At 42.1% G+C, this 13,905-nt stretch overlaps 1 protein-coding gene across 3 annotated transcripts in view; it reads right to left on the bottom strand.

The window, feature by feature from the left end:
* Nucleotides 1–13,905, bottom strand: part of COL4A2 (collagen type IV alpha 2 chain) — a 188,893-nt gene that overhangs the window by 128,468 nt on the left and 46,520 nt on the right. For all 3 annotated transcript variants that reach the window (XM_058548477.1, XM_058548476.1, XM_058548474.1), the window contains exon 4: nt 11,807–11,887. In XM_058548477.1, the coding sequence (XP_058404460.1) occupies nt 11,807–11,887 (81 nt within the window). The remainder of the gene's footprint in view (nt 1–11,806; nt 11,888–13,905) is intronic.

Genomic DNA, 13,905 nt, shown 5'->3' with positions numbered 1-13,905 from the left:
CAGATGGCTACATATCCCTTTTCATCAATGCTATCCTCAAAATAAAGTCCTAAAAATACCAGTGGCAATTAACATTTAGAAATCTCCTTTTTGGTTAGTAACCATCCTCATGGAATGTCTGTGTTGGAATTAGATCAGTATTAGACAAGTAAAAGAGAGAGATAAAAAAATGAAGAGCAGAAGAGCACCCTCATTTCCCCACCTTCAAAGGAGAAACTTTAGCTGCATAATTCAACAATTTCAGAGGCATCAAAGTAAAATCTTGGATCCAGGTTCAAAAGGTAATTGTGCAAATGGAAGACCAATAGTCAAAAAGCAAAACCAAAAAAGGAACACAATGAAAAACTTACTGGGAAAAAAAAAAGGATTTTGGGTAGAAATACATTGCTTGTGAGCCAACGCAATAATTTGTTTGGTACAAAAGGGTGACATGATTTTACGACAGTGTTTAGAAGCATAGCAAGGAAGAGATAGTTTCCCTCCATCCACACTGGCCAGGACCCAAGAAGGGAAGCGAGAAACTCAGAAGGATGAGGTGAGGTTTTCACATGAGCAATTGGTCAGGAAGTCAGAGGGGCAGTTAAAGCAACAATCGATACCTTAATATGAAAAAGGTTAACAGGTCATGTTCTTTCCTAAATTCTGCTGAGATCAGTAAATTAGGAGGAAATGGAGTTTTGATTGGGGGCTGGTAGAGGGATGATGGAAGAGAAAGCTCACTGGAGTATGAGGAACTCTGTGGCTGGAGTGGAAGGCTGGAGTACAGACATCAACAGGGTATTTGTGGGGTGGGACGGGGAGGGTGGGATTCCTGTAGAGGAAGGAGGCGTGTGTCATAGCTAACTTCTATGTTGCAATTTTCTCAAGAGGTCTGGTGACAGCAACCATAGCACATGTCACACCTCTTGGCTGCTACTGTGATGGTCCTTCTGGTCTGATGAACCCTTTGTCAATGGCTCCTACTAATGGTATTACATTTTAGTGGTCTAATAATGATTGAAGCTCATCTGACGCTATTAACATAGCTATATTGTAACTATGCATTATTTTAGCCTTCTTGGATTTCAAATTAAACATCCTAATGCTATTATTTAGTTCAACCTCTTTTTCCTTGCCTCTAGTTGACTGGGAGTTAAAAAAAAAAGACTGTTTAAATATAATACAATTATGGCACTAGTACGAGTTTATTGTATGATTTGTAGAGGTGAATGCTATGTTTCCAGGATGCTCTTTAGTTCATCTCCTATACAACACTTGAGGCTGATGTCACTTCCCGGCATCTCTTGCTTTCAAAATATACCCTTTAAAGGGAAAACCAGTTCATGGAAAACACTACCTAGAGGAGATATTATTTCTAAGAAAGATATGAACCTGATAAGGGGACAGAAAGAAATGTTGTAGGCGCTCAAATACGCTTACTTTATTTCTTGTCAATGGCATGTCTACCATTGGGTTTCTCTTTTAAGTGAAGCTGTGAAATGAATCTCATTGTCGAAATTTTCAGTGGGACTCAATGTTATATATGAAAGCCTCAAAGAAAAATTCTGTTTTTGAAGAGTTGAACTTTTCTAGTTCAACTTTTAGTAGTTAGATTATTTTCTTTTGCAATAATATACTATACTTTTCATTAATTGAGGGTTTTTAATGAATTTTACTCTGGACATATATAGATCTACAATGAGTTAGTTTTTGTTGTTGTTGTTGTTAAGTTACCAGGAAAGTCTGCCAGCTGCCTTCCCTGGAGTCCTCCAGGAACAGAATGGGTACTCATCAATCTCAGATGTATGCTTCCATCCCTCCTGGATATGACGTTGGGAAGAAGACTTGCCATTGTACTAGACCAATAATTCTATCTTTCTATGAAGAGAAATAGAAATATTTGCAAAATATCAGGTGCTAAATGATGAGGAATTCACCCCAAGGCCGTCTAGTGAGGAAGCGTGCCTTCTTGTTTCAGAGCTGGGCTCCAATTGTCTGGGCTACTCATCTAAGCCTCCCTTTTAGGTTGCAATGGTGTGGCTTGGGGCTGTGGGTGCAAACAGTAAAATCTGTTCAAGATTGTGAATCTTGCCCTCAGTGGCTGGTGGATATAAGATTTGCCACTTCTCTAAGCCGGGGAGGAAAGAGTAAAATGTTAAAGCAACAAAAACAAAATAGAACTGCTGCCTAGAGAGTTACAGGAGCTGTTACTTTTGTTCCAAACCATTACAAAGGCCATGGCAATGTTCCTTTTACCAAATCTAAGAAATGCTAGTTTTGTGGACAGATGCTAAATATGTGTGCAATGCATAAAACTGATCTTGACATTAGGGTTCTTATGAATATATCTACTATCTTCACAAGGCTTTAAAAATGCCATTATTGGGGCCGGCCCCGGGGCTTAGAGGTTAGGTGCGTGCGCTCCGCTACTGGCGGCCCGGGTTCGGATCCCGGGTGCGCACTGCTTGTCCCGCCATGCTGAGGCGGCCTCCCACATACAGCAACTAGAAGGATGTGCAACTATGACATACAACTATCTACTGGGGCTTTGGGGAGAAAAAGGGGGAAAAAAAAAAAAGGAGAAGGATTGGTAATAGATGTTAGCTCAGGCCGGTCTTCCTCTCACACACACACAAAAAATGCCATTATTGCCACTTAAAGTGTATTTTCTTAAAAATAATTAGTACCATGCAAAGCTAAAACATGCCAGCATTTTAATTTTTATTACAGAGAGGCCAATCTCACCATAGAATTCATTCGTCCTTCTGTTTCTTTATTTAAAACAGACTTTAAGTTTGAAGAACAGTGATAGGACCTTTTAAAGACGACAATTTAATAAAAAACATTGATGCTGATAATGCTGCCAAGAACTTATTAGGCCCAAGATATTATTTACCCAGCATTAATTACTTCCATTCATTTAGTTTTGCTTTGTTTTTTCCTTTCTGGTTTCAAACCGTGAGGAGTTATCCATCGCAACAGTGTTTGGATATAAAAACGTTTGTTCCTAGGGTGGATTCTGAATGTCCTCACAATGGCTTAGGAGGAAACCGCCATCAATGCAGGGCTTGTGCTGGGTTGCCGGGAGGTCTACTCCCGCCTCAGTTCTTCTTGAATTTAAACTTCTAGGCTGGACGCACAGAGGGAAGGGATGGATACTTTGATCTTTCTAATCAGTGGGGACATATGCCCTTCTGAAGGCCTGCTTTGTACTTCCACATGAGTCAGACATCTGATGGCTTGAATGATTTGGTTGTCTACACCACAATGGACTAGTTCAGGTGGGATGCCAGAGGGCTCAGAGCTGCAGGCTGTTCAGGGTCTTGGGTTGCGCAGTATCTTAAGAAAATTTTGAAACGCCTAAAGCGGTTAAAAATAAATTTATGTTATGTTCACCCTGATGCCAGTGATGTATGTAGCATCTTTGCCTTTGACTATTAAGGACACGGGTAGTTCCCTCCCATTAAAGGAGAAAATAAGGCAGAGATGAGATGACCCCAATTTTCCTCCTTCCCAGGGTACCCACAGTATGCATGCATTTAGGTGGCAAATTCAAAAGGCCCTTTAGCGAGGAACATGTGCATACGTCACTTAGTTTGGTCATTTCTGCCATTTTTTCCCTGGTTATTATTTTACTATTTCTGGAAGAAAACAAAAGGAGTAATTTCAAAACTTTGCAAAATGATCTATTAGTTTTCCTTCTATTACAGGAGCAGTCTGATGGAGGGGACTTGGGTGCAAGAGCATTCAGCCTCTCGTACGGACTGCCCAGCTCTGAAGGCCGGCAAGCTGTCTGAAGGATGGGCAAGGTGGAGTGGTTACGCTCTCTCCATACGAGACTCAACCGTGTAGACCCTCTCCTTTCCCACCACATGAGGGAAGGCAAATTCAGAGAGAACATTTCTATTTCAGAGTAGCTTTTAGAAAGCATATCATCTTTGGTAAGAATTTTGCTCTGGTCTTTTTAGAAATCCTGCAATTGTTTACTAAGAATGAACTGGAAGTGAATAAAACAAAGCAAAGGCCTTTGAAGACCGGCGTTCCTTCTCTAACAGAAAGGGAAATGCTTTAATGCTATACTTGTCCAAACATTCCATCAGGAAGGAGGAAGAACGAAGGATTTCTAAAAGCAGAGCTCTAGCTGCTTTAGAAGAACAGGAGAAATGTCCATTTCTTCCACCCAAGTTTATCAACAGTCTCTCGGAGTCTGTGTGAGGTTTCCAGTCAAGACATTAAATAGTTATTATTGTCATTATCCTGGCTGATGTATATGTTTTCCTTGGAAGGCCATTTCCCTAGAACTGTCAACTTGAGACTGGAATCCAGTTAACAACTCTGTCGCCATTCTTCGTGCCAGTGGCCAGTGTGGACGGCCTGTCTCCCTGCAGTCCTGCTTGCTGAGGCCACCGCCCAGAACCCCCCAGAAGCTCAGGGGCACTCCTCCCTCTCCACCCACACTGACCAGCTGGCTGGCCTCACGGGGTCTTTTTTGTGCTTTTGCAAAAACCGTACTTTCACCAAAGTCCCAGTTTGCCACTCTGTTTTTCAAAAAAATATCTGATCACAGTTTATGGTAGGGGGAACAGGGACCTGCCTAGGTAAAAAAAAGTATAATTTTTTTCTCTCCACTTTGTTCCCTCTTCTGCCTGAGCTCTGAAAATGTCTACTCTGTGGTTTGTTTGTGTGGATGTACATTCAGACGGGAACACACGGGTGTGTGGTTCTCTCAGAAAGAGACAGTGGGCTTCCCCCTGCACCTCCAGGGTTACGGACTTTTCACTCAAGATTCGTAGTGTCTGAGGCACCGAAGCAATCATCTTTCTTCAGCAACACCTGAAATCACGAGCTCAGCACGATTTTTTCATTGTGAAGGAATGTGGCACAGGCTGCCAAAGCAATTTTTTGGGGGATGTTGTGTGTAGTTCATCAGAAGAGGGACAAATGGATAAATAAAATATGAAAACATTTTCGATTCTTCCTCTGCACTCAGGTACTAAGACACCAGTGTGCCAGTGCTTCATTAGTAATCCCTGAATATATACTGTACTTACTGTAAATGTGTTCTCTGCTAACTACATCATTTATCAAACTTCTCTGCTTTGCTGTGACCATTCGCAGCTGTGTTGGGCAATTCCTGTCGAGGTTGATAAATGCTGGGCCAGAACCACTGTGATTAATTTCCACCACTGACTTTCATGATTCCTGTTATTTAATAATGTATTTTACCGGTAGAAAATAACAGAATCCAGGGTAAATTGTGTCATGCTTCGGGTAAGGGACATGACTTCAACAGCTGTGGAAATACTTTTCTTCCCTAAGTGCTGACTCCCCACTCTCAGAGTCATCTATGATGATGTTCTTTGAGTCCACTCAGGGAGGTGGTATTAAAATTTTGTCTTTTTAGACAAAATTTTAGATTTTAGACAAAATTTTAGATTTTGATAATGTATTTTTCCTTTTGGATGAGCTTGAAACTGGCCTGTTTTCTGTCAAATCCTAAATAGCATTATAATGGTCTTTTTGAAATTAAATATTTATCATCTTGGGGTGGGATGGAGAGTGGGCCAGAGATTCTGTAAGTGCTTCTCTCGTCTCCAGCTGTACAATTAACTCATTTCGACAACAGTTTATTAAAATTCCTACTTTAAGAAAATGCTTACTTAATCTTGCCAGGAAGAAGCAAGAGTCACGTTATGTTTCGAAGCTTCGGGTTGAATTACCAAAGGTCCCTGCAGCAAAGCAACTAGCAAAGGAGTTTTCAGAAGCGGGGGGTGGTCCTTGGTCAGAGCTCACACTGGAAAAGCAAAAAACCACAGTTTCCCTAAGTGGCCATGGGGTGAGGTGACCACTGGCTGATGGATACATTCTGCACACACATCATTTCCAATGGGCTGTACCCATGAGTCTATATATTTCTGAGATAACATCCTTTTTGTAAAGATATTAACCCAACAGGTTACAAATTCTGGTCTTCCTTTCATGAAATCCCAACTTTACACTGTGTTTTCTTTTCATCTATAATTTAATATTTAGAATATCCTCACATATACACTATGAGTTTGTCTCTTTCTTCCACTCTAAAGCCTCCACACTCACTAGAATTGTGATCTGCACTATGGTAGCCACTGGCCACATGGGACTATTTACTTTGAATTTAGTTAACTAAAATTAAATAAAATTTAAAATTCAGTTTGTCTGTTTCACTAGCCACATTTCAAATGCTCAAATAGCCATGGTGGACAGTGCAGACAAAATCTTTGCAGAGCACGTCTCTTGAAGAGCATGGCGCTGGAATATCAGCTCCCAAAGATTAGAGATATTGTCTGCTTTGTTTACTTCCGGGATCCTGGTGCCTGGACAGGGTCCAACATGTGACAGATGTGCAGTCAATGAATAAATTTGTGTCTAAATCTTAGTAGCCAACTCTGGCTACACGTAATTTGCTGCCTGTGTTAGGGGCCAAGTGTCACAGCACTTTCTTTGACTAGAACTAGACCCCAGTTGAATGGATTACCAAAATATGAACCTCACACCTTCCCCACACAAAGACCTCTGGGACTTGAGTAAGTTATAAGCTGCATGACTTCTCTAAAGAAGTCTCCTGAACAGCTTCTTGCCTTACTCGCTCAGTCAAACGGTCTCTAAGACTCTGACACAATCTTCTCCCCATCCCCGATCTTCTTTCTCGGACCTCATCTCCCACGAGTCCCTCCCTCCTTGCTCTGCTAGAGTCACCCTGGATTCCTCGCTGTCCCTTAAGCATAGCAGGCACACTCTCACCTCAAGGCCTTTGCCCCTGCTGTTCAGCCTCCTTCCCACTGTTTCCTGATGTATCCCCTTCTCTAAGACAAGTGCCTTATCTTAGATGACACAAAATACATATTTGGGTGGAAGGAATGTAAAATTCCTTTGCCAAAAGGAAGCTACAGTTCTTCCGGCGATGGCAGATATAAGAGAAAATGCCACTTTAAAAACACATCACCTACATGTGAGGTAGAAGCCGGGTGGGCACCATCCAAATCTGCTGCAACACCAGTTACCCTGCAGAAAATAACCAAGTCTTCAAGTTGTGCAGCTCCGTCGGCAGTGGACGAGCCAGAACCACTCTGGCTCCAAAAGCATGCTAAAAATAACCACACGGTTTTGAAAGTGGGTGAGAGCTGTGTGTAGACAAAGGTTATAAAAGCCCAGAGGCTAGGCAGTATTTCTGCTATTTCTGAATAATTCTTTGTCTTTTTTGGGCTGTGATAGTGCATAAAATGTTGGAGACGACTTCTGCAACCTGCCAGTTTCGTCTCCAGTTTGTGGCTTGCGCTGTCAGGCCCACGGAGGGCCAACGTGAGCTGGATGACTGCTGAGGGATGGGAGACATGCCAGTTCACTCATTCAGGGGCTGCTCACAGAGCTCTGGGAACCAGTCAAAGTTGTGGTTTCTCTTTTTCCCACTATAGTTTGACAGGGCCATTTAACCATCTCAATAATTCCCAACATTCTGGACTTAATTTGTCTCCGTATTTACTAATTTTTGAAATACCTGATAGCCTAGGAGCAAGGTGTCCTGTGAAGGATGATGTCATTAAAAGGTTGAAATAACCTACTTGATCGAGTTTATGGTCAAAAACCAAAGGGTTGGGGGAAGAGGAACCTGGCTAAGTAACTGAAATAATGAATTAAAATTGACCTCGCTTGGAAAAATCTGACAATGTCACAACCTTTTAGGGGAGTTAATACTTGAAGCAAAGTTGTCCTTTTTGTCTAATCAGATGCCTCCCCTGCTCTCCCTACTGTTTTGTGTACTATCAATCTCTATATCACATGGTGGCAGTCACTCTGCTGTGATAGAAATTCTGTAACAGAAATTCACTCTGATGCTTTCCATTCAACTGCCTTCCATATCCATGGTGTATAAAGAAAGAAAGAGGAAAAAGAACAGAAAAAGATCAGAGGGCCAGACAGCTTTGTCTGGTATTGTCGACTGTATGACCTTTAGTGGTAGAGAAAGTCTGAAAAGTTAGTTTGTTGACTTTTCTTTGCACATATCGCCCTGTGTAGTAAGGTGAATTAGGACTTATAATTTTTAATTACTCCAATATACTTGATAGGGATAATTTGAAATACAGACCCACCAACAACAATAAAGTCTTAAATCATTTCTTAGAGTTATTTATTTATTTTTTAATTTACTAAACCACCGAAGAGGTGGTTAGAGAATTGGCCAGGGAGTCATAACTCTGGAAGAAAGGGAGTCAGACCTCTTTTCATCTCTGCCTGTGTCCTTTCCCTCCACCCCGGACAGCTCCCTCATATAGGTTAACATCTGGCAAGAGAAGTGCCCACACAAAAGATTACTGTACTGCAGAAAAAACTTATCGAAAAGTCCAAAAACTTGAGTTTTGCTCTGGACCAAGATTGGAGCAGGTCATTCACCCCCGATGTCACTGTCCTCCTGCCCTCCTGTGATATAGAGGATGTGGCCAGGTCATCCCCCTGCACCATCCAGCTCCGACCAGGGAGTGAGGAGTGCACAGACAGCTGGGCCACAGTTCCCACCCTTTCATACCCCAGCTTCCAGCTTGCTGGAATTATCCACGGGGCTGGCTGGTTCTGCTTGTGAGAAACAATTCTCTCCCTGTGACAATCCACCACCCACCACTCAAGGGTGGAGAATCAGGCTCAAGCCACTTTACACAGAGCTTATTCATTCGGTAACAGGAGAATTCATTTGGAATCGGAATCCATAGCACATTTTTGATTTCTGCTTAGAGTCCAAAAGTTATCCAGTAACATACAGTTTCTGATGTTGGCCGTCACCATGGTGAGGAACAAATTAACTCTACCCCATGTCCATATAAGGCTGAGCTAGCCAAGTGCTTGGGGAGTGGAGAGCTCTGCAGCCAGGCATTGTCATCGCTGCTGCAGTAGCACCGTGGGGAAAATATACAGCAAGGGACCCCAGGGGAAGCTGTGGGAAAGAACAAACTATGCACACAGCTCTTTGAACAGCAAAATCTGTCTGACTGCTATTTTTATGTATTACATTACTTTTAAAAAATACTATCAATCCAAAAGTAGGGCAGAAATAGCCCTGCTTTCTACAGGAACGCAGTTGCGTAAATTTGTTCATTAACGAATATTTAATACACGTACATCAGGTTTGTAGAACTGAGATAGATATTTTAATAAATAATGAAGTGATATGCAATTGTCCTAACAATAAATATCTTCAGTGATATACTGGGCTTACGTGTAGAAAATGATAAATAGTATAATTTCTCTCTCTTCACTAGGTTTTTTCTTACCTTTTACCATCAGCCATTTCTACCATCTTATTGATTTTTTTAAAAATAATTTTATTTATTTATTTTTTTCCCCAAAGCCCCAGTAGACAGTTGTAGGTCATAGCTGCACATCCTTCTAGTTGCTATATGTGGGATGCGGCCTCAGCATGGCCGGAGAAGCGGTCCGTCGGAGCGCACCCGGGATACGAACCCGGGCCGCCAGCAGCGGAGCATGCACACCCAACTGCTAAGCCACGGGGCCGGCCCAGTCTACCATCTTATTGATTAATATTCAATGACACACCTGAATCAATGGGGCAGCCTCCGGTGCTGAGTGTTAAAACAACCCAGTTTGGATCTGTATGATCCAACCGCAGTGTGGGTCTAAGGCCAGCCTTAACGACATGCGAGGCATTAAGCAGCGCAAAGAGAAGAGCAAACTTAGCAATGTTTCAGGCTACCTGAACATCATAGAGAGTGGATCCTGTAGGCCAGGCCCCAAAGTGGGGAATCATTGGGCTCTGTCTCTTGAACAAACTATTCAGACGATTGCCAAATCTCAACTTAATTTGATCAACGTTGATAACCTGGATGAACAGAGGAAAGTCAAACCCACACTGGGGTTTGGATTACTCATGTTACTCAAATTAACCAGAAGGTGTCAACCTTCTATTTTCCTTGGCAATGTGTAGAAACAGACTGAAGGTATTTTCTTATTTAGGGACAATGGGAAATAGAAAGGTCTCAAGTCCTGTACTGTAAACTTTCTCCTAAATCAGAAAGACCTAGGGGCCCTTAGAAATCATAGAAGACCTCTGGCATAATATAAGAGTACACTGCTATGCAGATAGCATTATATATTGAAATAATCAGAATGAGCTATCTTTACTGAAGAACAAAATTCTTGTAAAAGCATTATGGGAAATGTTGATATATTGGTTCTGCATCAGATAATCACAAAAGGTGAAAAAGAGTAGACCCAGTAACCTTCTACTCTGTTTAGGTTCTGTTTGGCCGATCACATGGAGAAGAACGTCAAGTCCCTCTAGAGCTGACTCCCTCCGACACAGGCGGGTCTCGCAGATATTTGTACACCACTAATTTATCTTCGCTGTGCCCATATAAGGCTGAGCTAGCCAAGTGCTTAGGGAGTGGCGAGTTCTGCAGTCAGGCATTGTCATCACTGCTCCAGAAGCATCGCTGGGAAAATCTATAGCAACGGACCCAAGGGGAACTTTAAATCTCATGAAACAGCTTCCTTATATTTAAAAAATACTTATCCTTGTTAAATGTGATAAACGATCTTCAACTAGCAATTCATAAAGCATAAAGTCCCCACTCCAAGCAGAAGAACTCTTTACTAAAACAACAACACAAAAAAACTGTTTTGAGGTTTGTAACTCATGATGAACACAGCACGTGGAGATGGAAACTTTGATCTAGTGGCAAGAAGCTCCTCAAGTGATATTTGCCATTGAAATAATAATTAGTCACATGTTAGTAAATAAGACCACCACGTTTATGAAGGGGTTCCCTAACACAAATTTTACTTATTTGATTTTTGGAGGGGACTCAGGTAGGAGAGGATTATGTTTTAACACCCAGGCACAGAGGCCAAGCTCCACCAAGACATTTCTTCCTCTTGGTGGGTGGGATAGGGAATGACTACTTTAAAAGCCAATTTCAGGATTCAACTTGGTGAAACTCATTGGGAACATACAAGGACTGCTATAATTTCTGATTCCAACAACGACAGGGCAATGCAGGCAAGAATTTCCAATTGCCTCTCACAACCTGGCATTGGATGAGCATGAGTTCTAGAGGGAAATGCCTGGTTCCAAAGCATGAAGACTCAAAAGACTTTGCGTCGTGAAACGAAATACTGCTCCCCACACCACCACACACCAAAACAGGCTTAACCATATAAATATAAACAATATCTTTTAAAAATCAGTAATGCCAAGACTCAAACATCAGCTTTAAAGGCAAGAGAATGAGATGCCAACCACTTTGATTGAACATATTAAACCCAATATCCATATTTCAAATTCTGCCAGGTGTGACAGTGATAATTTGGGGTGACCTTTTTTCTTATTTATTAAATGAGCTACATATAGGACTTTCAGGGAATGAGTGGGATACTTTTAAAAGCCAGAATGATTCTTGGTAACACAATGCCAGTGCCCTCTAGTTTGATAGATTCTGCAGTATAAACGCAACTATGTTTTCATTATGTGATATTTTTACAAAATAGATGTTTATGTATAATATCATAAGTATAAAACATAGTTGCATTACATATCCATATATGCACATATATATGTATTTATAACAATGAACAACAGAAAAGATCTTTCAGAAAGTTAACGTTTTCAATTTATTAGGAAAGTGGTTTAAATTGACCCAATTTTGCATTATATTACTGTTTCTTCACTGGAGAAGAACATACCTGTATTAAATTTCTTAGGAAAGTATGCAACTGACTTAGACAATTGAAGGCAGTTCCATTTAAAATGGAAGATACTATTGATTGCAGTGTCGTGACTTACCCGCCCTCCTTTCTCGGGGTAGCACTGGCAGCCTCCGCTGCAGTCTCTCCCTCCACAGGGAACATCAAACTTCTTCACACCCTGCGAAAACAAAACACAAAGCAAAGAAAGTTATCTAAAACACTGTCAACTACAATATATATCATAATACCATTTGCTGAGAGCCCTTCCAACTCTAACAACTAACTACTCATTCAAAACATTCAATAAGTCTTTAAAAAAATATAGACTTTAATTTTTAGAGCAGTTTTAGGTCCACAGCAAAAGGTACAGAGATTTCCCATACATCTCCCTGCCCCTACATAGGCACAGCCTCCCCCACCGTCAACATTCCCCACATTTGTTAAAATCAATGAACCTACAATGACACATCATTACCACCCAATGTCCATAGTTCACACTAGGGTCACTCTTGGTGTTGTACGTTCTATGATCAATAAGCCTTTTTTTCAGTGCCTACTAAGTGCCAGATGCCAAGTTAAGTCCTGGGGCTTGAGAGTCAAGGAGAACATTCCCTGGATCCAGGGACTCCGTGTGAAGTGAACCCATAAGGACACGCTGGTAAGCGCTTTAGTGTGAAAAAGAAACTCAGGCACAGAGGAAGCAGCCCTTCATTCTGCCTGGAAATGTGGGGGACACATCCTGGGGGAGGAGATGCTAAAGATGAGCAGGATCGGGTTAAGTTAAACGCAGCAGGTCAACTCTGGGCCCCATCATATAACACAGATCCTGGTGAATTAAAGGGAGAAGCGGTTCTGATGAGGAGGTGGGACTTGCAAATACACCTAAGAGGATGGCAAGCTCTCATGTCCAACACAGAGGTACCCAGACATCCAGGATGAAGCGCCTGCAGAGGAAAGCTCATTCCCTTCCCTTCACTCTGCGAGACGCTCATTTGCAGTACAGAGGAGAGGGAGGGGGAAGAGGCTTTCCAAAGTGTTTATGTAGTGGGGTTGGGGTGGCATAACCAAAACTTCCGTCAGACACTGAGCTATAACTCTTGAATGAGGTTAGTGGGTAACTGAGGGAGTTCTCTGGCTGGACAGTTCCAATGGGGAAAAAGGCGTTTCTTGTCCTTGATCTCAGTATTCAGGTAAAAGAGGGACTTGGAGATTGGACTATGTCTGAGCTCTTCCGTTCAGACTGTGGTCACAGTACTAAGTATTTTGAATAGGAAGTGACAATCAGATTGACCTTCTTCTCTCCACTCTCTGATCAGCCAAGCATTGGCCCTGCCTCCCCTCATCCTCCCGACAGGTGAGTTAGTCCAGCTGTTCACTGAGGAATCCCCATCTGGCTCGTCACCCTTGGCCAGACTGCCCATCTGGCAGGTATGTAGACTCAGGGACCCTGGGCACAGTTAGCTTCCGGTGCAGTGAGTCAAATCTTAGCAGGCACTCCCCAGATAACAGAACTCACTCCAACTTGAAACAAAATTGCATTTCACCACAGCTCTTCTCTCTCTTCTGAGTTAGGTCTCAATGACTAAACAGGATGGTCACTCGGGGACTCCCTCTGTCAGTTTGTCTGTCTGTTTTTCGTGCTAGCACATCTGCCAGAATCTTCCCTGTTCCCAACATGTACTGAATGTGCATGTGGCAATGCAGAGAGTGTGCCCTGGCTGCCTCTGCAGCGCCTGCCAGGACCGCCGTCCTGGACGGTCAACCTTGGATGGGTGCAGAGTAAACTCTGACTCACGGCCATCTGGCCCGAGTTACCCCAGACTCAATGTGCTTCTTGTAGTGATGATAAATTCCTTTCCTTTGCTAACAATTTTCTACTAGAGAGGGCTCATTAGAGAGTTTCACATTTTTTGTGTTCTTATTATAATTCTTTACCTAATCTAGTATCTGATGCATCAGTCACTAGTTTGAAGAACTCAAAAAAATCTGAAAATCTCAAATCCTTTAAAGAAACCAACACCTCAAATGCTTTTTGAATCTCTCAGTCATCTTGTTGTCTCGAGTGACATAATGAGACAGCTTGAGTTCCATCGTGTGAAAGTGAACATATATAAAATCCTTTCACACTCTCAAAATAGGATTCTAGGGGTTTGTCAATTTTTTTATGGCTTTAATGTTTATCTACAGTGGGGCTCA

Source organism: Diceros bicornis, chromosome 9, assembly GCF_020826845.1.
Source record: "Diceros bicornis minor isolate mBicDic1 chromosome 9, mDicBic1.mat.cur, whole genome shotgun sequence".
Lineage (NCBI taxonomy): Eukaryota > Metazoa > Chordata > Mammalia > Perissodactyla > Rhinocerotidae > Diceros > Diceros bicornis.
Note: the sequence above shows the minus strand (reverse complement) of the source record. Positions and strands in the feature narration are given on the sequence as shown.